Source organism: Terrapene carolina, unplaced genomic scaffold (genome assembly GCF_002925995.2).
Source record: "Terrapene carolina triunguis isolate 2854851 unplaced genomic scaffold, T_m_triunguis-2.0 Scaffold62, whole genome shotgun sequence".
Lineage (NCBI taxonomy): Eukaryota > Metazoa > Chordata > Testudines > Emydidae > Terrapene > Terrapene triunguis.
Window position 1 is genome coordinate 16,628,882 of NW_020664413.1, and position 23,990 is coordinate 16,652,871.

General features: G+C 40.5%; 1 protein-coding gene across 2 annotated transcripts in view; it reads right to left on the minus strand.

Moving 5' to 3' along the window:
• The window catches only part of ZRANB3 (zinc finger RANBP2-type containing 3), a 124,172-nt gene continuing 100,182 nt past the window's right edge, over positions 1–23,990 (minus strand). For both annotated transcript variants that reach the window (XM_026647429.2, XM_026647431.2), the window contains 7 exons: positions 23,261–23,352; positions 16,718–16,819; positions 14,513–14,655; positions 11,225–11,371; positions 10,150–10,552; positions 6,328–6,459; positions 1–736 (listed from right to left, as the gene is read on the minus strand). In XM_026647429.2, coding sequence (XP_026503214.1) covers positions 638–736; positions 6,328–6,459; positions 10,150–10,552; positions 11,225–11,371; positions 14,513–14,655; positions 16,718–16,819; positions 23,261–23,352 — 1,118 coding nt within the window. In that variant the 3' untranslated portion in view covers positions 1–637. The remainder of the gene's footprint in view (positions 737–6,327; positions 6,460–10,149; positions 10,553–11,224; positions 11,372–14,512; positions 14,656–16,717; positions 16,820–23,260; positions 23,353–23,990) is intronic.

Below are 23,990 nucleotides of genomic sequence, written 5' to 3' on the forward strand. Positions count from 1 at the left end.
AAATAGAAAAGTAAAAACCTTCCTCCCTTACTTCATTTAGGGAACATTTGTCTATTTCTGTATTTTAAAAATAATTCTAATGTCGGAACCAAAGACACCAAATTATGATTTAAGCAAAGCCATCTTTACTGTAAGATGTTTGCCGCTAGTATGCCAGAACAATGCAAAGCCAATAAACATTCCAGTAGAGCCTCACCAGTTTCTGAAAGGTGTAGTTACACATAATCTAATTTGGAAACAGTAATACAGTAGAAAAAAATAGGTCAAATAACATATGCTGAAACAACATTAAGTTTCTGACTTATGACAACAAAACCCAGGATATTTAGTTTTAAAGCTATTGATCCATCTAGTGAAGAAACTGTCATGGTATATGATAACAATATGATGATGTGTTTTGCTGACACCCCAGAAATACTGAAGCAATTATGAAATAGAATGATAATTTCTTTCCCTAGCCTTGGTTTTGACTGAGTAAGATTTATCAGAAGTTACTCTTTTAAACGAATTAGACTGTAAAGATTCAGAATTCTGCATCAGTGCCAAACCAAACCTGTGCACATACATAACAGTTCTGAAATATTACAACTAAACACATTTGCATTTCACATCAGTAGTATATGATGCTATATCCTACTCACATCTTTACAAAAAATTTTGTGATATCAGATCCATATTTTGAAGCTAAAGAATGTCTTTTCATCTGGCTTCTTTCCTTGGCTTGTTTAGCAGTTCTCTGAAAAGAAAGACAGATGTGTCTGAATATATTACAAATTACTTAGCAACTGTATTCAACATTTGAGTTTATCTTGATTGTTAAAGAATTGGAGTCTCATGTTAGATCAAACATGTTGTAACACTTATCCCATTATTTTAAATATAGATGCTTGTAACAGGGTGACAACTCAAGTTCTTGTTGAACTAAAGTCTTCCAATTTGGCACACTCATTTCTTTACGAGGTACTGAGTACAGAAGAAAGATCAAATGTGAACACTGATTTTTCTATTAGAGATCACAAGAAGGACATCAGTCTTACTTACTGGAGTAAAACTCTTCATGTGCTTTTTTAAAACTAGAATCTTGAAGTCTGATATACTTGTTAATTGACGGATTAAAGAAAAAAACGTATTTGGAATTTGCTATTTCTACTATAAGTCACCAAAATGTCAGTCTATTTATAAAAGAGTTACATTAATTTCTTCTGCAAGGCACTCATGTGGTAGAATTTGGAGACCAATTTGGAGAAATTATGATAATCTAAATTTACAGGTTCTATTTAAGAGATTTTAGCCACCTAACTGTTGAAGGTGACTATTGAAGTATGTTGCAGGCCCTGATGTTCATAACCCTGTCCACCAAAAGGGTGCATTGCCGTCAAGTAGTATTTAGTATTTAGCAGTCAGGCAGCCGTGTACATCAGTGCTGTGAAAATAAATGTTCTTATAGGGAGTTTTGTGAGGACTGATACATGTATTATTTCTTTCCCGACATGGATAAACAAACACAAGACAAATGGCTAGCACCAAGTCACATGGCAAGTCAGTGGGAGAGCCAGGATTAGAACACCGTAATATATGGTTCCAAGGTGGATTAGAGAATCACTTTACATACATTTTATATTTTTAAAGATGATCTGTGCCTGTATCTTACTTTTTATTCATAGTACACCTGCATTAGTGAAAGAGACTCATTTACCTTAAAAGGCAGCATCTTTTAAAGCTTTTTCTAAAATTACTACCATTTGATGGTTATTTACTTACCTGTGCAAAATAAGTTTGGTAGTCCTAGTCCAATTCTTAGTAGATAAGTGTCTACATTAAAAACATCACTGCAATTGGCAGTAACAAACATCCTTACTGTCTTTCTCAGCAGTGGTGCCAAAAATCAAACAGGTTGCTTTGAAGTTTACTAACATCACATTATTACATGATCCTTTCATCCCCACTGATACTCTCCTCCCTCCAGGTTAGGTAGAACAGAGACATGTTAACAACACAGCATGCAGAAGCTTCCAATGATGCTATTCATCCTCTACAAAAACAATGAGAAATATCCTATCTGGGAATTTTCTGCTAGCAGCTTCTCTCCTCGTTCATAACAAATGGATAATGCCTTCCATCGGTGGACTTTGCAGGTAGTCCAGTGTTGTTGCTGGAGGCTTGAGGACTAAGCACAACTCTTCAGTTCAAGCCACCAGCAGAGTTCTTCCAAAATTGTAGCAACACTTCAGCAACCGATTATTAGCAGTAGGGCAACAACTTGCAGTGATATCAACTAACTTTAAGGCAATTATATGCTTGTCTCTTTTTAGAGAAAATTTATTACAAATTGCATTGCAGTAATTTACCAATCAGGGTGGGCTGAATGAGGAGAGAAGCTTGATCAGAAAGAAAATGATCAGGTAAGAAATTTCTCATTCTGTTGCAGAGCTTCTCTCCTCGTTCAGAATAACTGGGAATTAGTGAGCAGTGAATCACAGATTTACAGAGAGGAAGGATAAGCAGAATTATTATTATTATTACTATTACTATTGGAGAACAACAGGCAGAAATAGACATACCCCCCCATTACAAAAGCTTTGTAATTTAAGGAATTATTTGGGAACCAACCTAGTAGCATGCCTCTGTAGAAGACTGGAAATTCCTTTGCAATCTTCCTAGGATGGGGTTCACATACTTTCTTCCTATGATACCACAAAGGACCTTCCTTGTAGAGGAAGCCTTGATTCCCTCAGTCCGTGGTTTCCCAGATGCCTAGCATGCTAACTGGTGCAGGATTTTAACATCTTGCTTGCAGTATCTTTGAGGTTCTAAGGCCTTGGCATTTTGGATAGGATGAGATGAACAGGGAACAACTGTTGTGTGGACTTCATATGTTGGAGATTTTGAAATCTGTATGGTATACTCACTCTTATGGCCTAAGGGATCTTTTGGAAGGAAGTCCCCTTCTGAAAAGGTGACTGTGTTTTTCACTGGGGGCTAACTTAAGGGGGAAGTTAAGTTTTAGGAACTTAAGGTAGAGAGCTGTTGATGTAGTTGTGTGGGGCACCGAGACTTCCTGTGCCTCTCTTGTGGACACAGACTGCCTAAAGTGCTCTCCTTACGCTTTAATGTGGAGCCAGCTCCTGGAGAGGAAAAGGGACAGAAAGAAATCACTTCTCATCTTTCAGATTCTTGGAAGACCGAGAGTCTGTGACTGAAAGCCAGACAGGCACAATTCCCATTACACTGCTGCCCGAGAAAGGGCTTCACAGAAATCACAGGCATCTCATCCCAGACATGCTGAACACATGTGCCTCATACAGTAATCATGATACAGAGCACTATTAGAGCCCCTGTACAAGTGGAGAGCCCCAGCAAACATACACTCATTGGTGGGAAGGCAAAGGAGAAATAATTTAAAACTGTATTTTTACATCACTTGCTCACTAATAATACAGATTAATTCCTCATGAATGAATACTTGCTTTTGTCCTTTTGGGACCTGGAGCCTCTGGAGTTTGCAAGCCTTGGCCCTGAGCAGGCTGTTAGGGGTCCTAATCTCCTTGGAAATCTTCATGTTCCTGGTCACGCCTTCCATGGTGGAGTTACAGCTTTGGATAGGGAGTGTGGCCCTAGCATGCCAGTGTGACTCAAGGCCCTTGTCCTGCCAGAGCAAGGGCTAATGGCTTATGGCAGCAGAGCAGAGCTTGCTTTCTCAAACATGTAACCCTGGCAAAGCAAGGGTCAGTGGCTTGCAGCAGAAGGGCACAACTCACCCTATGAGGCGCCTGAAAAACTGCCTATAAACTCCTCAGACTTGGCTTGATGTTTGTAGGGCTTCTTTGCTGTCATGGGGGTAGTGAGCAGGGCAAAGGGAGCTCCCTAGAGGTACTGTACGAGTGAAACCTGACGGTTAGAGCCTCAACACTCAATTGATTCCACAAGCTCAGGAGAATGAGCTGAAATGAAGTTGCTGTTCCATGCAAATGAATAAAAATTCAAGTTATAAAACAAAATGGTCAGGAGAAACTGAACTACCAGCTTGTTCCGCTGCTGAAGGAAGACATTTTGGTGACCTGAGCTGAAGGGCAGGGCTTAATCTTGGAGCTTCCAGCAACAACAACATTGGACCACCTCTGAATTCAATAGATGTGAGGCATTACCCATTAGTGATAAATGAAGAGAGAAGCAGTGCAGCAGAAAGGACTTCAGCTTCTATCTCCACTGGTAAAAACCTAACAACTTTCACATGCACTGAATGTACCATTCTACCATGTATATGCTGCTGATGTATACCCAGCGTTGCACAACTTGGAGCATGTATGCTGTTCCCAAACCCACACTGGGAATTTTTATAATGCCTTCTTTTTACTATTTATCTTACACTTAATACTAGGGAAAGACTGTTACCCCTAAAGGAAGTCTGCATACTCCAACCTGTTCAAATGTGGTTGCAAGATCACTTGCAGAGTACCTGCTGGTGTGACACCTTGAGTATATACCAGCAACCTCTAGGAAACTGCACTTCAAGAACCTACTAAAGGAGTGAAAAAGACAACTTAAATTAACATTATAACTACACTGAAATGCACCCAACCTCTTTATTTGGGGAAATCAGTATCTAGGACTGAGGATATAGTATTTCTGGTGTAATATTTTTATTTTTGCAGATTATTGTTTGTAGTACCAGGAACCCTACTAATAGACCACGACCCCACTGTGCTAGTCACTGTACACACATATTTTACTTTCTAAAAAACAGGATAACCAAATTACTTATTATTTTGATTATTCACAGCACATAGGTCTTAAGCACATAGTATTTTTGTCCAACTTTTACAATCTTAATACTATTATTTGCAAAGAAAAACAAACAAGAAAACTCCTAATCTTTGGATAAAAATTAGGGGCTTTATTGAGTTCCTGAAAACTTAATTTACTACTCCCAACAGAGTGTGTGTCTAAGGCTACCACTGTAAAGCAAACTAAGTAAGGGTTACTAATTGTGATTATTACTGTTGATTATTTTTGCCTTTGACAGTTTATTTTACTTATATTTCTAAAGAACAATGAAACTCACTTCATTCATTTTCCAATGTACTATGTTCACTGGTTGCAAGGTCAGCGGAATTACAGTTACACAGAAACAGGAAATGTGGGCTGATGCTTTAGGGGGAGGTGATGAGAGGTCCAGGAACATCTCTGTCTATCTTACATGACATCATCTGACTTCAGTGGGGCTCTACACAGGCACAAGGATGCACCCACCCAGTTACAACTGTAGGATCATGGCCTTAGATGGAAGGCCCTCTGATAGCTTTTTATTTTAAATTAGTCAGAAAAAATAAATTATAAGTGTACACCACTGAAATTAACTGCATTACCTGACACTTAAATCAGCTCTGCCCTGTATACTTCCCATGTTTAAACTCTGCATGACCGCAGAAAGTATGACTGTAACTAGCTGCACTATAGAGATCAAAAATAACTTATTTTAATGTTCATAAGTGTAAAGTGATCAGGGTGCTGTAAAATCCTAGTGCCTAAAATTGCAAATATTACTTTCTAAGCTATTTGTGCTGTTTGGCCCTGAACTCCTCCTCTGTTGAGAGCTAGCATGAATATAAATAGTAGCATAGCCATGGTAGCATGGACAGCGGCAGTGGAGGCATGGCTTTGCCATGCCAAGTACAAACTCACTTGAAACTGGTGTGTCTGTACTTGGCATGGCTAAGCCATGCTTCCATTGTCACTACCTGTGCTACTGTGGCTACACTACTATTTATACTTGCACTAGCTTGATGAGAGCTAGCGCAAGCACATATATGAGAGCAGGGGAATCACACTCCTCGCTTGAAGTGAATACATAGCCTAAATTATCACTTATGCGAAAAGTATCCTATTAAGTCCTCCTCAAGAGGTGAAGAAAGAAGCAGCTTCTACTGTACCCATTATGGAGAACTGATATAAAGTAATGCTTTTGGCAGTTTTATATCAAGAACTTTCAACAAACAGGATTTGAACCCATTGCAGGTCATATCGGGGGATCAGGTAGGAATATATTATAGCATATATGTAGTGCTTATACACTTGAGCCAATATTTTGAAAAGCAATTAGCAATTTGGGAGCATAACTGAGACATTTATAAAAAAGCACTGGTTTTCAGAAAGTGCTGAGCACCTAATCCTCAGAAAATCTGGCTCCTTTAAAGTGTATCAAGTTTGGTGACCAAGAAGCCATCTAGTTATTTTTGAAAATTATGGCTGTAGAATTTTTCACTGACACGTCCATAAATTATGTATTTACTTACACATTCAGGGGATTATGAGTTGATTTATACTGACCTCCTTATGACAAACTGTACATAGAGTTTGAAGATTTTCCAGAGAGCACTGTCCTCCTCCACTATAAACTGGTTTGATATGATCCACCTGCCAGAACTGGCCTTCTGTTGGGTTTGTTATAATTTCATTTAACTGCAGTAAACAAAGGACATAGCATCAGACATTTTAAACAGTCAACTCTGAACTGAGGAAATTGTGTCATACATTCCTCAATCATGCTTATACAGTAAGAACAACAGAGAAAACAATACGTGAAGATAGCTTTTTATAGCTTTCATTGAGAGAAGGAAAAAATTCGGTCTTAGCAATTTTTTTATTTTTTTACTTCTAACAAGCAACCAGGAGTTATATTTTTAGAAATCTTATTTTCACCAAGTGCACTGTAGTTTGATACATTAGAGCAAGTGCTAAAATACAGGACCCAATAGGAATATCCTAATGCATCTGTGTTCATTTACAGAATTATAAAAAAGAAAACTGAGAAAAGATGCAGAACAGAAATTAAGGATTTTTGTTTCTGACTGACACAAGCAATATATCCTTAATATCTGTTTTATTAATGGCAGGTGTCAGTACTAAAAACAAATGTCAGAGTAAGAAAAAATGATGCACTTTCAATCTTGTCACTTACAAAATAAAAAAGTCAAAATACCATCATAAACTTGGCAATTCACAAATAAGCAGATATTGACTGTGACTGTTTAATGTTTTTACTATATTTAGATGTAAAGTTTCAGTTTTGTTGATGGGTCTTCTAGTGAAGAGCACAGTGAAACATTACAACCCTAATAAAGCTTTCAAAAAGGCTTAGGACTATTGTAATTTTAATGTAACATGGAGGTGAACAGTAAACAACATAGTAGTGTCTGTATAAAGAATGTAAAGAAAAGAGACTACTTGGTCTTTGTGATTTGAACTCACTTATTTTACTCTTTATATCTTCAAATGTTTTAAGTCATACAGTGCTGTTCTTGAACTAAAGGCCATCAAAAGCAACCATGTAAGACCAGGAATGTGTTGTAAATGCTGATGGCTAATGCCAAATGTTACTATTCCTTTCTGAATTTTTCATAAGTTTGAATGGGCACTGGTAGAGTTCACCACATTTAAACTTTGATCTCTGACGTGGTGTTTATTCAGTAGGTGCCAAATGGCACTATTCCCTTTGAATCAATGCTGAAGCAATGACCCATCATGAACATGGAGGAAGGGTGTTACTATAAGTGTATTTTGAGGAGATGCAGAAATGACATCCCATTATCGTTAAGACTTTAATGAACATTTTGAAATAATAGGAGGCATCTGAACTAGTGTCCTGGCCAACTTCCAGTAGGGTTCAACAATACCTGATCTCTTGTTGCTTTAATTGGATGGGGCATTCTTCACTTCCTGTCATAAACTAACGGTGTGTTGCTGGTGTTGCCATGTTGTAAGCCAAAAATAGCTGCATTTCAGTGGTGAATGAAGCTATCCTTATTATATAACTTATAATTAGATGAAGCATGTAATGCAATGCTCTGCTTTTTTAAAAAAACACCTCATTTTTCTTCATTGTTAAGCAGTTCCAATTGGACAGATCCTGTACTTCCATTTAAAGAATGTTAATTTATTTTCAATTTGTAAATATATTTTTCATATAAGAGTTATTTGTTAAGCAGCAGCCAATCAAAATGAACACAGATGTATTTATTTTCAATAAAATAACATATTAAACTTCTAAAGCTAGATGGAAGAATAATCATTATTTCGGCAGTTCATGGTAAGACAATTGTTTTTAATGCTACAATTTCCATTTTAGTCTACAAATTAATACAAGTTATGAAATTATTTGAAAGAGGTAAAACAATAATATTTCTGCTGTATTTGAAACCTTATACTTTGTAGGGAAATCTGATGCCCAAAGTTTTGTCAGTCGGTGCTCAAAGCTTCTCAGGCTACAGGGCAGCTTCACATACAGAGTTTTGAGTCACAACCTGAGGAAGCTGGAGTGTAGGTCAGAGCTTACTCATCAGGCATGTTCCTTTTTAAATAGATGAGATGTGACTATCTGACTGACTCTGCTGCTATACTACCCAGATAATTCCTCTCTCCAGCTCTTTAGTCTTTAGCCCTGAGTTCTCATCCTGTATATTTATGTAAGTTATATTTTGAAAAAAGAGGAAATTCCCACACAAAACAACTTAACTTAGTGTTAAGTGCTCACATGTACTTCCTCACAAGGCAAAGATTCAAAAGGAAAATATAAGTTAAAGCAACACTCACACCTAACAGCAGCAGTCTCTAAACATTAGCCTACTACCATCATGATAATCTACCCCAGTGGTTCTCAAACTATGGGATGGGCCTCCCAAGGGAGACGTGGGAATGTGTCAAAAAAACCACCAGCTGTGTGCTTTATTATTATTATTATTTTAAGAGCTCTTGCTGTCAGCCCCAGGTGGCTGGGGTCACGCAGAAGGTCCTTGAACACCCAGGAAGTGGACAGCTGGAGCCCCACCATTTGGGCTTGGGCTCTCCTTCCCCAGCCCCCAAACCCTCACTGGGAGGCAGCCCAGGTTCGGGCTCTCTCCCCTGCCCCCCCAAATCCCTCACCTGGAGGCAGCGTGACCCCAACTGTCAGCCCCAGCGTGACAGCAGCACAGAAGTAAGGGTGGCAATGAGGTGCTAAGTCTGCTGTGAAAAGTGATATTGACAAATATCTCTTTTCACATTACCGCCCTTACTTCTGTGCTGGCGCTGCGCTGCCTTCAGAGCTGGGAACCTGGCCAGCAGCCACCGCTCTCCGCGCTGCCTTTAGAGCTGGGTGTGGTACATGTACTTGTGTGTTTGTGGGGGGCCATAAATGACTACAGACACAAAGAAAGGTCCAATCAAATAAATTTGAGAACCACTGCTTTACACCAACACACTCCGTCTTCAATTCAACAATACTATGCCCCTTAGGATACATGTATAGTAGAATCTCAGAGTTACAAACACCAGTGTTATGAACTAACCAGACAACCACACACCTCGTTTGGAACCAGAAGTATGCAATCAGGCAGCATCAGAGACAACAACAACCAAAAAATGTGTGTGGGGGGGGAAATACAGTACAGTATTGTATTAAACAAACTACTAAAAAACATAAAGGGAAGGGAAAGTTTAAAAAAAAAAAGATGTGACAAAGTAAGGAAATTGTTTCTGTGCTTGTTTCATTTAAATTAAGATGGTTAAAAGCAGCATTTTTCATAATAAAGTTTCAAAGCTGTATTAAGTCAATGTTCAGTTGTAAACTTTTGAAAGAATAACCAAAATGTTCGTAACTCTGAGGTTCTACTGTATTAAAGAATTGAAACACTATGTTAAAGAAGATTTTCATATGGTAGAAGTAATAACCAGTAAACTCTTATATCTTACTGCATTAGTTATTAAATAGAATTTAAAAGTATCTACCTATCTTAGGGCTTTTATAATATCACTCATCACTGTACTACAGCACCTTCGATGTAAAATCTATAGCAACAGTCAAGTCCCTAGTGGACTTCATGGAATCATCTGGCACTTCTCCCTTTTTGGAATTAAAATTCTGCTTGGGGTAGGGTTTTCTGTTTTTAGGACTTTTTTTTTTTTTTAATTATTCCCTCTTTTTTGTTGCTGTTAGGGATTATGGGGTAGAAGCGTCCACCCCAAGTAGTGCATTTGTTGTACATTTTTCTACTCTTTTGATTGATAAACATTTGCTTTCAGCCACTTACCTTTTAAAATGACTTGAGGAGCATAACCACCACCTACCACAGAAATACACTATTTATGTTACTGCTTAAATACCATTGCCATTACCTGTCCTAATGGAAGCTGAGACATCCAAGAACTCTCCAGAAGATTCTTACGTTGACTCTTAGGGGCATTTTTGATGCTAAGGTAGAGTTCCTGGGCATTGAGATTGCAAAGCTGACAAACACCATGTTCGACTTCAAATACTTTACTCCTCAGGTAACTCTGACTAGAGCGAATTAAGAAGTCTTCCTGGCATTTAAGAGAACAAAATCGTGTTTCCCAAGCAATAGATTTGCAATGTTGATCGAGATGAACTGTTGGTTTTTGGCAGCTAAGACAAAGTGGATTTCCTTTATTATCTACAGCCTGTAAATATCCTTTGTATAAGGCAGGACCTTCAATAACTTCAGCCTGAACTGAGTCTGCATTAAGAACAGGGGAAACTTTCTCATCTTTTAAAAGTAACCTGTGATAAGGACGAGAAGCAATTATTTAATAAGACTGGACTTCATCAGGGTCAGTACACAATACTTAAATACTCAATATCAACTATTAGGTTTCTTTTATCATGAAAAGCAGCAACTTCAATGAAAACTCATGCTGCTTTGGTTGGTCACTGCACAATGCAAATAGCCCACTTGAATTGTATTTTTTAGGACCAGATTTCTAAAACGCCTTCCTGCTACTCTTGCTGCCTCAGCTACCAATATTTTTAACGTGCTAGCTCAATCAGAACTAGTGCAAGGAGTCTCCTTGAGAGGGGAATCACACCCCCAGCTCAAAGAGCAGACATACTCTTTGTGTCTCTAAGCTGTTTGCAGTCAACCTCACAGGCTTGTTTGTGTGTAAACTCTCTATTTCCCTGATCATACAATTTTTTTCTTCTTTCATACTAAGAAACTCAGCTGTCCACTGACAAATGTGCTAGCTAACATACATAATCTAAATCATTATAGGAAATAAGATTTAGTTCATCAGCACAAGGTAAATGCCTTCAATCTTAAGCCATGCATCATATTAACATAAGCCCTAGTACCCTATAATTTCATTACATAAAGTAAAAATAATTTTGGGAAAAACTAGTTTAATCACTGTATTGTGGCTATTTTGTCTTTTTTATTAACATTAACAAACTTACTTTGTAGAATGGCCATTTGTTTCCCCAGCAGAAGTACCTTCATTTTTCAAGTAAAACGCAGCTTCCTTTGTGACCAAGCATACGCTGCCCCCACTGCTGTTAGCTTTGCTGAGTGAGGCTACAGCAACATCTTCTTTTGTCACATATCTGGAATTATTACAAGTTGTTTCAGTATTCTTTTTTCCCCTGAATTGTACTGCAGACAACTGAATACTTCTTTAGAGAACATTCGTGTCACCTGCAGCAATACTGATGTAGAAAATCCCCTCCAAATATTTTTTACTTCCTAAACCTGGCATGAGTACAGTTTGGAAAATGTATTTTACTCATTCAGCTTTTCCACATTAGGTAAGATTTCTTTTAAAAAACCAGCCACCTCTCTGTTGTGCTGCCAAGAGATAATGAGTTATTGTCCATGACATGTAATTATAAAAAGTAATAAGAAAACAATGTAAAGCCTGTTTCACTTGAGTGAACCATCACTGATATTCCAGGGTTTTTTGGTTTTGTTTGTTTTGGAAAAGGTACTATTTGGGAGAGAATATGAGAAGCGTTGGAAGCCAGGAAAGAGTTCTGGCAAAATTAGTTTATCTTTGAATTTGCTCAATTTCCTTTGTATTTTTATTGTAAGATCATCCCTATTCTTTTAAATTAAGCTCTGTTAAAATTCAATAGCCCCCCATGCTTTGGTCACTCTTAAGATATAATTATTAATCAACCTAACTAACTAATGGTCAGGGCCAGGCCTTAGGCAAGCATACACTTCTGGGCCCCTCTAACAGCCAGCCAAACAAGATGCTTCTGTGGTAGGGATGCATTTATATTAACCCTGCCCTGGCCATCACAGCTACACTAGTAATCTATTCATACAAGCAAGTCCAGCTCTCACAGCATGGATGTTGCTTAGTTAACCCTCTTCTATTCAGGTCAGTCAGTGACTGGCTTCTGCTGCAGGGACACTGCCCTATTAGCCATCTCATGTCTGCCCTCGCAGAGCTCCCTGCCACCCCTCTCCTGGCTGCTCCCTGTATTTTTAGCCAGTCTAGAGATTGTTGCTGAACGAGTCTTGCGGGCAAAGCAGAGAGGACACGGCTGCTGAAAGCGGGGTGAAGTCAGGCAGATGCATGGAGGTTGGGGGAATCCTGATGCAGGAGCAGCACTAGCCGCTCCACTGCCCACTCAGGTTTGGCTTAGCTGCCCCTCTGTCATAATGGGGGAGTCGCAGAAGTCAGCCGGGCCAAATCTGAATGAATGGCATTGTGTGACCTGGTGCATGGGGTTGCACTGCTGCTCAGGTTGGGCTTTAAGCATGTGCCTAGTTTGCCTATGCATTAATCTGGCCCTATTTATGCTAATACCCAATCACATTAATCCCCACTCACCATCTCTATAAATCAATAAATGCCATTCTGGTTATTCTAAAACAGTGACGAATTCCTTTTAGATTCCTCTTTTACATGTTATATAATGAAACAATCCATGGTTAAAAAATACAACACTCTACTTATTACTACTATTTGCTGATTTATACTTGTTTTGCAAGCCTGAAATTACAAACTGCTCTATATACTTACAGGAATTCCTACTGACCATCACAATCCTGTTGAGGCGTGGGGGAGGGATTTAGCAGATTAAGAGAAGACAACAAGTTATAGATATATGTTGGTGAGAGAGCCCAGATGTATGTATGAGAAAAGTCTAATTACAACACTCAGTTATGAGCCCCATGTCAGGGAGGACAGTGATGTTATCAGAGACTGAGGCTACATCCACACTGCAATCAGAGGTGTAATTTGCTGTTCATGTGGACATACCTGCACTAGCTTTAATCTAGATAGCTCACTAAAAATAGAAATGTGGATGTGGCAACACACGCTCCAGCATGGGCTAGCAATGTGAGTACATACCATGATAGGTCGGATGAGCATGTACAATCTGTGCCACTGCAGCCTCACTGCTACTTTTAGTGAGATGAAAAAGCTAGCACTGGCACGTTTACATGAGCTGCAAATGATACCTCTGGTTATAGTGTATATGTAGCCCAAGAAAGGAGGCAGAGGAGAGGTAAATTTCGATTTTACCACTGACTGGGCACCTTACACATAGGAAGGAAAGCAATAATAAATACTGAAAAAACCTGGCATTCGAGGAGGATAGGAAATCAACTAAGGAAGAGGTGAGGCTGAGAAAGTATAGAAGGAGACTCTGGATTATGAAAAAATATAAGTAATAATTTATTCCTGCTTCTAAGCCTGGAGAAACAAGATGATGTATTTTGGACAGACTGAAATCTGGACTACTGGGACCTAAAGAAAATAAAGGAGGGATTTACCAGAGGAAAGACAAGAGATGAAGGCACAAATATGATTTTGTTGAAATGTTAAAGGAGGATAGAAGGAGATGGAAAAAATGGAGCAGGGGAATAGCTCCTTTGGGCAGAGAGACATTCCCTTCCAGCAGGACATGAAAACTTTTAAAGCACCAAGACTACAGTTTTACAGCGGATTCCTTAATTTGACCTACTGCCAAACAGAAAAAGAAAAGTTAATATCTGAAGAGTTTTCAGCTGATTTGGTTACTGTTGGCCACCTTTCCATATGGCTCTTCAAGAAAAAATGCTATGTCTACACAGAACAAGCCTGAGAGCAAGGAAGGCATAAAACCAACTCCTACAAAACCCTAGCTGATGTCAACAACAAAATAAAAACCAATCAACTAAAACACAAACAAAACAAACAAAAACTATTATCCACACATTGCCAAAACACTAACATAAGTAAATAAATAAATGCTTGAGGATAGAAACTTGTCTCCCAGGATATTTTGTATCATCTAAACAGATTGTAATCTCTTCAGGAGAATAGTATGCCTTCCGATGTGCCTTTTAAAGCTCTAAGCACACAGCTGGTGCTTAAATTAATAATAAATAACAACAACAATAATAATACAAATGAAATGTGGAAGCCAATAAATGGTATTTTAATAATACAAATGAAAGATTCTCAGGAATCTCTAGCAGTCTCTGGATGTTTAAAGCTGCAGAAACCTTCAGAAACAAAATATCTGCTGAACTGGACTCATAGTGAAAGAGAGTCAGGCAGTGTGTTCTGTTCTAACAGATTTGCACAAATGCACACAAAATGCCTAATTTTTTCACTATAAGACAAGTTATCCCTTAATGTTCAGTTGATTATCTCAACATGATTCCACTGAACATTACATAAAAAACTTTGGACCTCCTGCAGAAACGAATACAAAAGAAGAAGGAATGAAAGTAAAAACACATACCTTTTGGTGCTGCTCAGCCTGGCCTGCTGTTTAGAAATCTCTTCTGCAGCAAGAATAGGGCTACAAATAGTACGGCCGCTTTTTCTGATAATTTTCTGCTTCATGGCTGTTAGACTACTCCATTCTCTCACAAACCTCTGAATCTGGCACAGAGAAGGTCAAGTGGTCAACAGCACGGGTATTAAACAAAAATACTTAATTACACTGAAATGTTTTAGATTATTATATTTAAAATGATTTGGCAACTGGAAAAAAGTTTGCTTGCTGTAAGATGTTCTTTTCTGCGATGTAATCATTTCTGATATGAGCTTCAAAGGTTCTGCTGAAACTTTAAGACTTGGGCCTGATCTAAACTTAAAATATTTGCCTATATAGCTATGTAAATTAGGAGGGAGGTTGGGGGCAAGAGAGGGGGGAAAAAATCAGACATTTATTCAATGTAGCTATGATGGCAAAGTCCAAGTATAGACACAGATGTGCTCGCACAAAATTCTTTTGCTGATATAGCTTGTATTGTTTAGGGAGCAGATTTTAACTGTACTGGCAAAAGAACTCTTTTGCCAATATAACTGCATCTCCACTAGAAGGGTTTGCTGGTATAGCTGTACTGGCAAACCCTTCCTAAGGTAGCATAAAAATGTAGACAGATGTTTGAACATGGACAACTCTGTTCAGCCTTTCTTATTCAAGCAAAACTTCCATTGCTCTCAATTGGGAGTTGTGGCTCAGTAAAGCGAGCTGAACAAAGTCTGTAATCAGGTTCACAGATACAACCCATGTCTCACTTAAAAAAACCCCACCAGTGCTAGATCTGTGATGCAGATTGCCTAGTTTCAGTACTAGAGGTGAATGGCATAACTATAGTCAAGTTGAAAGAGCATTTTGTACTAAACCATGAGCTGGTTATGCTATGTGAAAAAAACATCCACTTCGGGGACTAGATTATTCCAGGTGTGACTTAAACCTTATGCAGAAACAGGCCTTCAGAACCGAATATGTAGGCTATCATAATGATTTTCCTTTCCTCCTAATTTTCTTCCCTCATCCTTATTTTTGTGAATAAATGAAAATGAGTACATGTAAGGATTTCTCTCCCACTTAGCTGGAGCAGCATGGAAGAACGCAATGAAATTGGACATTTCAGTGGAGATGTGAATCAATGTTCTTTTTAATTTATTTTGTTAACATTTTACAGAATGTATCTCCCTCAGTTCACACTCAGAATGATGAAGGAGCAGAAGATGACAGGAGAAGAAGGGTCTATAAGCACTAGAAACACACGCCTCTCCAGAGCCTGAAACTGAAGCCAGGATTCTTGAGTTTCATTCCTCTACTGTCTAGCGAATACCTCTGAAAAGCACTGACAAAATGTGTCTCTCTTCCTTCCCAATAGCTGATCTACATGGATAATAGAACCGTCTACTGCTACCAGTTACTCAGTTAGCTCAATTGGTTGAGGTCTGTGCTGTAGATTTAAAGGTCCCAGCCTTGTGATAAACCATGAGGGAATCAATAGGATTAAACATGATGTAATTTGTTATTTTTAATTTGCTTTTCTAAGAAGCTAGGAAATTGCATTAAAAAACCCTGCTTAAAAAAATGAAGGTTCCAATGTTGCAGGGAAACCTTAATAATGGCATTTCCTAAATTCTGAGGGCTTGACTTTGAACCTAAAAGTTGTAATGTCATGTTTTGGATGTAATCTTCATTATAGAATAGAATTCACACAGAGACTACAAGTCTCAGCATGTCATGCTCTACATTGATTTGAACAGTCTTACTAAGAGAGGAGGGTAACCATAGAGCACACTGAGAACTCTGCGGCCTACGCACATCACAAGTGTGACGCAGTCAAGCATATTTTCTCAACTCACAGTATGCCTCTCTTAAAACGTAACCTTTAAGATATGCAATTTTGATAACTTATGAACATCACTTACTAATCCTGTAAATGAGAAACTAATTGATGTGATGATGATTCTATCTACAGAAATGGTAACAGGAGGCGTGATAATTTGCCAAAGTAACAGAACGCACATTTATTATTCACATCAACATTTATAAAATCTGGCGGCATTGAGGAAATATAATCAGCAATTGAAACTTAAGGCAGGGTAACAAAATATTCTCCATTTATAAAAATTAAAGAAGTTCAAATTAAACATTACATTATTTTCATAGTAAAATTTGAAAGACTGTTCTTACCAATGAACGATTTTGTTTTTGCTGAAAATTCTCTGGTAAATCCTCCCAATTATCCAATTTTATATCCAATGGAATAAAATTACAGTTCAGCGATTTTCCATCCTGGAGACACAATACAGACAATTTAGTTAAACTCACTAAATCCTGAAGGAATCCAAGTCTTTTAATTTTGTTTACAGTTGTAACATAATACAATATAGAAAAAGTACCAATTTTTTTCAATGGCTACCGAAACAATCTAGTTTCCTAATATTAGAAGAAATTCATAAGGCATTTGCACGGTGGATGTAAAACCACAGTGACTACCAATTCAGGAAATCTGATTCATAGTATTATACTGCAACTAAAGAGGATTACAATTTTACCTCTAAGCATCATCTTCACCTACATATAATACATCATCTTTGAATAGATCTGAAGCACCAACTTCACTAAATTAAACAACAGAGAGCTATTAACTCAACTGTACTGCATAGCACACGGGACGACTGTTAGAATTTTTACTTGAGTGGAGAAAATGACTCTATGCCACTTTAAATCAGGTGACAGGACATGCTGTGGTGAAGCGTGCTCAGTGCCTCCTCTGTGCTCTGAGCAAGTTCTTTCTCAGATGATTGTCAACAAGTGAGCCGCCACCTAAAGTCCATGCAGGCCAAAGCCTTGTTCATGACTGACTGATCAGAAAAAGAGCTCTCTTGGGGAAAAATAAAGGCAGAACTCTAAAGTATGTCACAGTACACAAGATAGAGACTCACTCTCCAGATACACTTTTGGCTGAGGAGAAGACCCATTAATCTGGGAACCAGAAGACCAGCAGGCTATGAGCTCTAATCTTCCCTCTTTTACTGATTGTTGTTTATATTCTGTGTATTTCAAACTGAATATGGCCTCATACCATTCACTCTAGGAGGGAGGCAAATATTATTATACTCATTTTACAAATAAAGCAACTGACAGCTTCACTTGCACAAGGTCACTTCTGGCAGAATTGGCACTAGAACCCAGATCTTGAATATGAATGACCCATGGCCCAAGTATGTGTTGCTTTTAGTGGCAGCTCCATACAGAGGATAACACTCATTTCTACAGCTCCAGCAGTAGAGCTCTGTGGTGAGGATGTAAAGGTTTTTGGTTCAAATGTTGCTGCAGAGCCATGTGGGTTATACGAAGGAATTTGTTTTCCCAGTTCATTTAAACAAATGGTTTATTTAATTCACAGAGTAGAAAACTTTCATTCATGTTGAGACTTGCAACAGAATCCAAGTGTTCCAAATTTCAATTGCTTCTGAAATAAAACAGCTGGTTTGAAGATTGATAGGTTTGTAAGAAAAGGTCCATTAAACTGAAGATGTCTCCCTCTGAAAACCAGCAGAGAGTTGGAACGAAACAGTGACAGCAATGCCCCAAATGACAATTCAAAAAAACAATATCAGTAAACTTATTTTTGACCCCTAACATCTTTGGATACCAATGGGAGTTTTCTTAATTTGTTTTGTTCAAAAGGTGATCTGACATTACATATATGGCACCAGTTGCTTAGTTTTCTGAAACTTGGGAGAAAACAATATTATGTTTGCAGGTTGAAATGATGCACTGTCATAATTTTTACTGACATTCAGAATATTTACCAAGGGTCAATGGTGGATTCTCCAATACTTCAATTTTTAAATCAATATTGGATGTTTTTCTAAAAGATATGATTTTATGCAGGAATTATTTTGGGGAAGCCTGTGTTATACAGGAGGTCAGATTAGATGATCACAATGGTCCCTTCTGGTTCTGGAATCTATGAATGTTCTGCCAATACAAACATTTTAATTATCCTTTTGAACATTTTAAAGAATACCCTTGACTACAACTTTGATCCAACACTTACTGGTGGACAGGAGCTGTTAGTATTTTATTTAACTGAAAGATTGGTAAGTTGTAAACCATTTACAACCCAAACCACTGCCATACATAAAAATGTAATTTTAATTATATATATTCCCAAAATGATTGAAAAATCAAATAGAAAATATTTTTCTTCTAATTTTCACCGAGGAAGATGGCTTAGTCACATAAGTAAATACAATTTCAAGTCCAACTAGTGACTTTCATTTTTCACCCTGGAAAAGTTTGCTGCTGGATTGTGGTGGTGGTTCCTGATCATAGTTGAGGTTTTTGGTAAAACAATTCTCCAAGAGCACATGCTAGCATATAAAACGGTTACTAAACTTCTGTAACTGTTGTTCTTCGAGATGTGTTGCTCATGTCCATTCCACGTCAGGTGTGCGCATGCTGCATGCACCGTTGCTGAAGACTTTTCTCCCAGCAGTATCTGTATGGCCGACTCTATTGCACCAGTATAAGGGTTGACGCCGGCCCTGCGCCCTCTCAGTTCCTTCTTGCTGTCAACTCTGGCCATGGGGAAGGAGGGCAGGTCATGGAATGGACATGAGCAACACATCTCGAAGAACAACAGTTACGGAGGGTTAGTAACTGTTTTTTTTCTTCTTCGAGTGCTTGCTCATGTCCATTCCATGTCAGGTGACTCTCAAGCAGTGCCCTCAGAGGTGGGCTAGGAGTTTACAAGTGAGTGGATTGTAACACAGCTCTGCCAAAACTGGCATCATCCCTGGCTTGATGGGTGATGGCATAATGGACAGCAAACATGTGGACCGAGGACCACATTGCAGCTCTGCAAATGTCCTGAAATCAGCACCTGTGCCAGGAAGTCCGCCGAAGACACCTGTGCCCTTGTCGAATGGTCCTTTACCATGGGTGACGGGTGAACGAGTCGTTGGGGGAGGCTAGCCCGCGGCCCCTCCCCCTCTCACCCTCCCTTCCCCCCTGCAGCCCAGGGTGCACCACCCCCTCCCCGTGGCCCCTAGTCCCCCATGCACCCCCAGTCCCGGAGCGCCGGGCAGTAGGCCTGCTTGGCGCATTGCTAGTACTCTGCTGGGAGGAGGAAGAGGAAGAGGCTGGTAGGCTCTGGTGGCGCCTGTAACCTCTCCCTTTGCACTAGTTGGTCTTGTGCCTGGATGGACCTGAGAAACAAGGGGACTGCTGAGGCCTAAAACGCCTGCACGAGGCTGCTGATGTATAAAGGCCAAGGGATCTTAATGTGGCTCTGGAGTCTTTAACTCCATGCAGCTTCGTGTCCGTTTGGTCCAAGAATGGCGAGGACCCTTTGAACGGAAAGTCACGCATTAATTGCTGGACCTCTTGTGACAGCCCTGATGACGGCAGCCCTGAGCCCCTCCTCATGGCGACTTCCGATGCCATCGACCTGGATGCCTAGTCCACCGCATCCAGGGCAGTCTGGAGGGAGGTCCTCGCCATGGTCTTTCCCTCTTCCACAGTGGCCCCAAACTCCTGACGCACTTCTTGGGGCAGTGACTCTTTGAAGTGCATCATGGAGTCCTAAACGCTGAAGTTGTATCACCCTAGTAGCACTTGTTAGTTTACAATACGCAACTGGAGGCTCGCAGTAGAATAAACTTTTCTACTGAACAGGTCCAAGCATTTGTGATGGGTTCCCCCTGGGGTGCCACCTGGAACACCCCCCCGCCCCCCATTCAGTTTTTGTTCCTCAGGTGTTTCCAGGAGTCTTCTTGTCTGGAGAGTGAAGAACCAGGAGCAGGTCTGCAGCTTGTCACAGCAGTACAGTGAGAGAGAGAGCCCAGGCTGGTGTGTCAGAGGGCTCAGTGGTACTGCAGTTCCAGGTGGCACCCTGGGGGGAACCCATCACATAGTTTTGCCTCCTTGTTTTTTGGGGTGGCACTGGCCTGGGCCCTGCCTATCCCGCTCATTGGCAGCAGCAACCACCAGGGAACCCGGGGGGGGGGGGGGTAGAAGTACATATAATCGTAGCCCTTTGCGGGCATGTAATACTTCTCTGCCCTCTTGGAAGTTGAGGGCAGAGAAGCGGGGGTCTGCCAGAGTGCCTTTGCCACCTTGAGTACCTCCTGGTGCATGGGGAGAGCCACCCTGGCTGCAGCCGCAGCTGTCAAAATATCAAAAATGGGGTCTGTAGGTTGTTTGAACTCCTCCACCTCCAGGTCCAGATTGGAGGCGATTTTCTTAAGAAGCTCCTGGTGGTGTTTGAGATCACTGCAGGGTATAGGGTTAGCAGGCCCCATGAGTGCCTCATCAGGGGAAGACGAGGAGGAAGCCACCGGAGGGGCTGGTCCTTGATCTGTCCTGGGGCTCCTTCAATTGGGAGTACCATGGGGATCTCGGTGCCACAGTCCGAGTCCAAAGCTAGTTTTGGCATGGGCTGAGACAGGGCCACAGTGCTCCTTTCAGAAGTCACTACTGAAGGGAAGTGCAAAAGGTGACCCAGTGCCAGTGGAAACCCCCATGGATTCCAGTACTGCATGTAGACTGGCCATTGACCCAGGGCCTATGGGACCATGGACGGACGGCACCGACATCTGTCTGGTAAGCCGGATGGTGGTGCCTCTTCAGAGGTGGCGCTGATTCCTCTTTGGAGCTCAATGAAGATTCTTTATAGGATGACCAAGGCAGTGCTGTCATGACCTCTAGTCAGCTCTGATGGGGGTCTGGAGAGCAAGGTCTCGGTACTAGGGAACGGCTGCGAGGACTAGGAGATCGGTGCAGATATTCCGATGACCGGTGCCAGGGTTCTGGCAACTGGTGTCAGGACTCACGTCAGTGGCACTGCACTTCAGTAGACCAACACCGGGCCCCTAGGGACTGGTGTCGCAGTGCCAGAGAACGATGTCGGGTATCTGGTGACCAACGCCTGGGATTCGGTGATCGGCGCATAGGCTGAGGCAACCAGCACCTAGGTGATGGAGACTGGGGCCGGCAAGCTTGGGATGGGCACCTCGATGCCCAAGACCTGGCCGGAGACAGAGACTGGTGACGGGCTGGGGACCACCGAGGGGGTCCCAACTCGGGTTTCCCTCTTGAGACAACGGCCTTAGGCGGCTCCCCTGCCACAGGCTGGCGATCCCTAGGCCTGGGCGGAATTCAAAGGGTCATTATGTCTTTGGCAGCCTGAAAGGCTTCGGGCGTGGACAGTGCCCACATGTGCTACATGCCTCTGCTGACACCCTGTATACTCAGGGGATCCCTCGGCAGGGATCTGTAAGTTCCCCAGCCATATGCCTTTGAGGGGATGGCGAGTGGCCTGACATGGGTCACATCTCGCCCCCCAGGCTTCTCTGGTCTTCTTGAGGCATAGGAGAGACCCTTCTGTTGGCAAGCTTCCTGTGCCACTTTGCCTGTACTGGAGAGGTTGAGTGGTACCGCAAGGGACCCGGTGCTGGGGGAGCACTGCACACGGAGGTGGAGGTGCTTGGTGCCGAGTCCGATCTGCCTGGCTTGGATGCTGATCTCAGCCTGGCTTCCATAAGGAGGGCTTTCAGTCTGATGTCCCTGTCATTTGCATGCGGGGTCTGAAACCCCTCAGATCCGACATTTATCTTTTACATGAGTTTCCCCCAAGCACTTTAAACAGCTGGAGTGAGGATCACTCACAGGCATAGGCTTTGTGCAAGCTGCACAAGGCTTGAAACTCGGGAACCGGGACAGGACCCGTCCCGGGAACAAAGTCCCTTAAGGGGACTAACAACTAACTCTAAAAAAACGACTTAAACTACTAAAAACGATCAGCTATATACAACGAGAGTTCAGAAAAACACGGGGAGAAGGCTTGCTGAAGCAAGAGCAAGAGCGTTCCAGCAACCGTCATGGGTGCGAAGAATGAATGGATAGGGTGCAGAGCCGACAGAGCCCCTTATATTGGCGCATATGTGCAGGCCTGCAAGGGGCAATAGAGCCGGTCCTACGGATACTGCTGGGAGAAAACTCTCTGACAACAGTGCACATGGCGTGCGCACATCTGACATGGAATGGACACGAGTGAGCACTCGAAGAAGAATCAAAAGTTATCTGATAGTACTTTAACAGAAAACATCTGTTGTTATGTTGCACTCTATTGTCTTCTAGATTAAAGCACAATTTTCAAGAGCCTGATCCAGAGCCTACATATGTCAACAGAAACTCCCTTTGATTTTAATTTTGGATAAGGCCCTGTAAGAGCACCTTCACAAGATGACAATGATTATCTCTGTCTTCAACTCATTTGAGCAATAATTGGAAAGGCAAGATTTTTACAACCAGGAGAGGAAAAAGTCTACCACACTAATAACTAAGTGTTATGAAACTCCTATTTTACAGCAAAGAAACCTCATAAACCACTAACATTTGTACCTCAATAGATAACCCAATTTATCAGCCTTCTAAAATATATCTATTGAGAAAACATTTGTATTTGTTTGTAAGCTAGGAGAAAAGTTATCTTGTCTAGTAAACTATTATTAATTCCTTGGTGGAAAAGAACTAGAAGATAAATTGCCTAATTTTTGTACATCTCAGTTAATAAAAAAGAAAGCTTTGGTATGAAATAAGAAAATTAAAATATAAATACATGCATTGTAAACCTTTCACTCTTATAAAGTAAAATGTTGCCCTATAATAAGCATACTGGTATGTGAAACCTGTACAGATTGAGTGCATTGTAATGCTTACCTTTGTATAGAGGTGAATTCTATCTGTATTCCTACTTGCACAGAAGTTCAGCACATCATACACTGGAAAAGTATCTGAATTATCAACACGTCCTATAAAAAATAAGAAAAGTGTTTTTTTTTTAAATCTAATCTTCATTACTTGGAGCAAAAATGGAAAATGAGCACATCAGCCACAGAAAAAGGTTAACTAGATCTACAAGTCATAAGATGAGAGCCTTACATTGCTTTTTCAAAGCATATTAGGCTTTGCTTCACTTCTAAAATGGTGTCCTTGGGAGAAGCTACAAAAAAGTATTTGATATTTAGTTTGGAACTTAGAATTAAAACTTAGACAAGGTTCTAACAACTTAAGCAATATCATTCTAATAAACTTTTCTCTAATGATGTTTCTAATGATATAATAGACACAAGCTACTACCTCTGTTTTGTACCAGTTCTGTCTGTTCTAGCATGTGACATCCTTCTAATTTTGTATTTTTTATCCTTAGGTTGTAAGGTCTTGGGTGCAGGGACAGTATTTTTGTATGTGTTTGTACCAGACCTATCCCAAGAGGGCCTCAATTCTGACTGGAGCGCCTGAATACTATTCTTGTATCAATAATATTTCATTACAAGTCTGTATTTAAAGTATCACAGCAACACATCATACCTCAATCCTTACCTAATTCAAACCACTCCAAGATAAAAGTCTGTACACTCCAAGTAGTTCAGGGAAGACAGCAATAGGG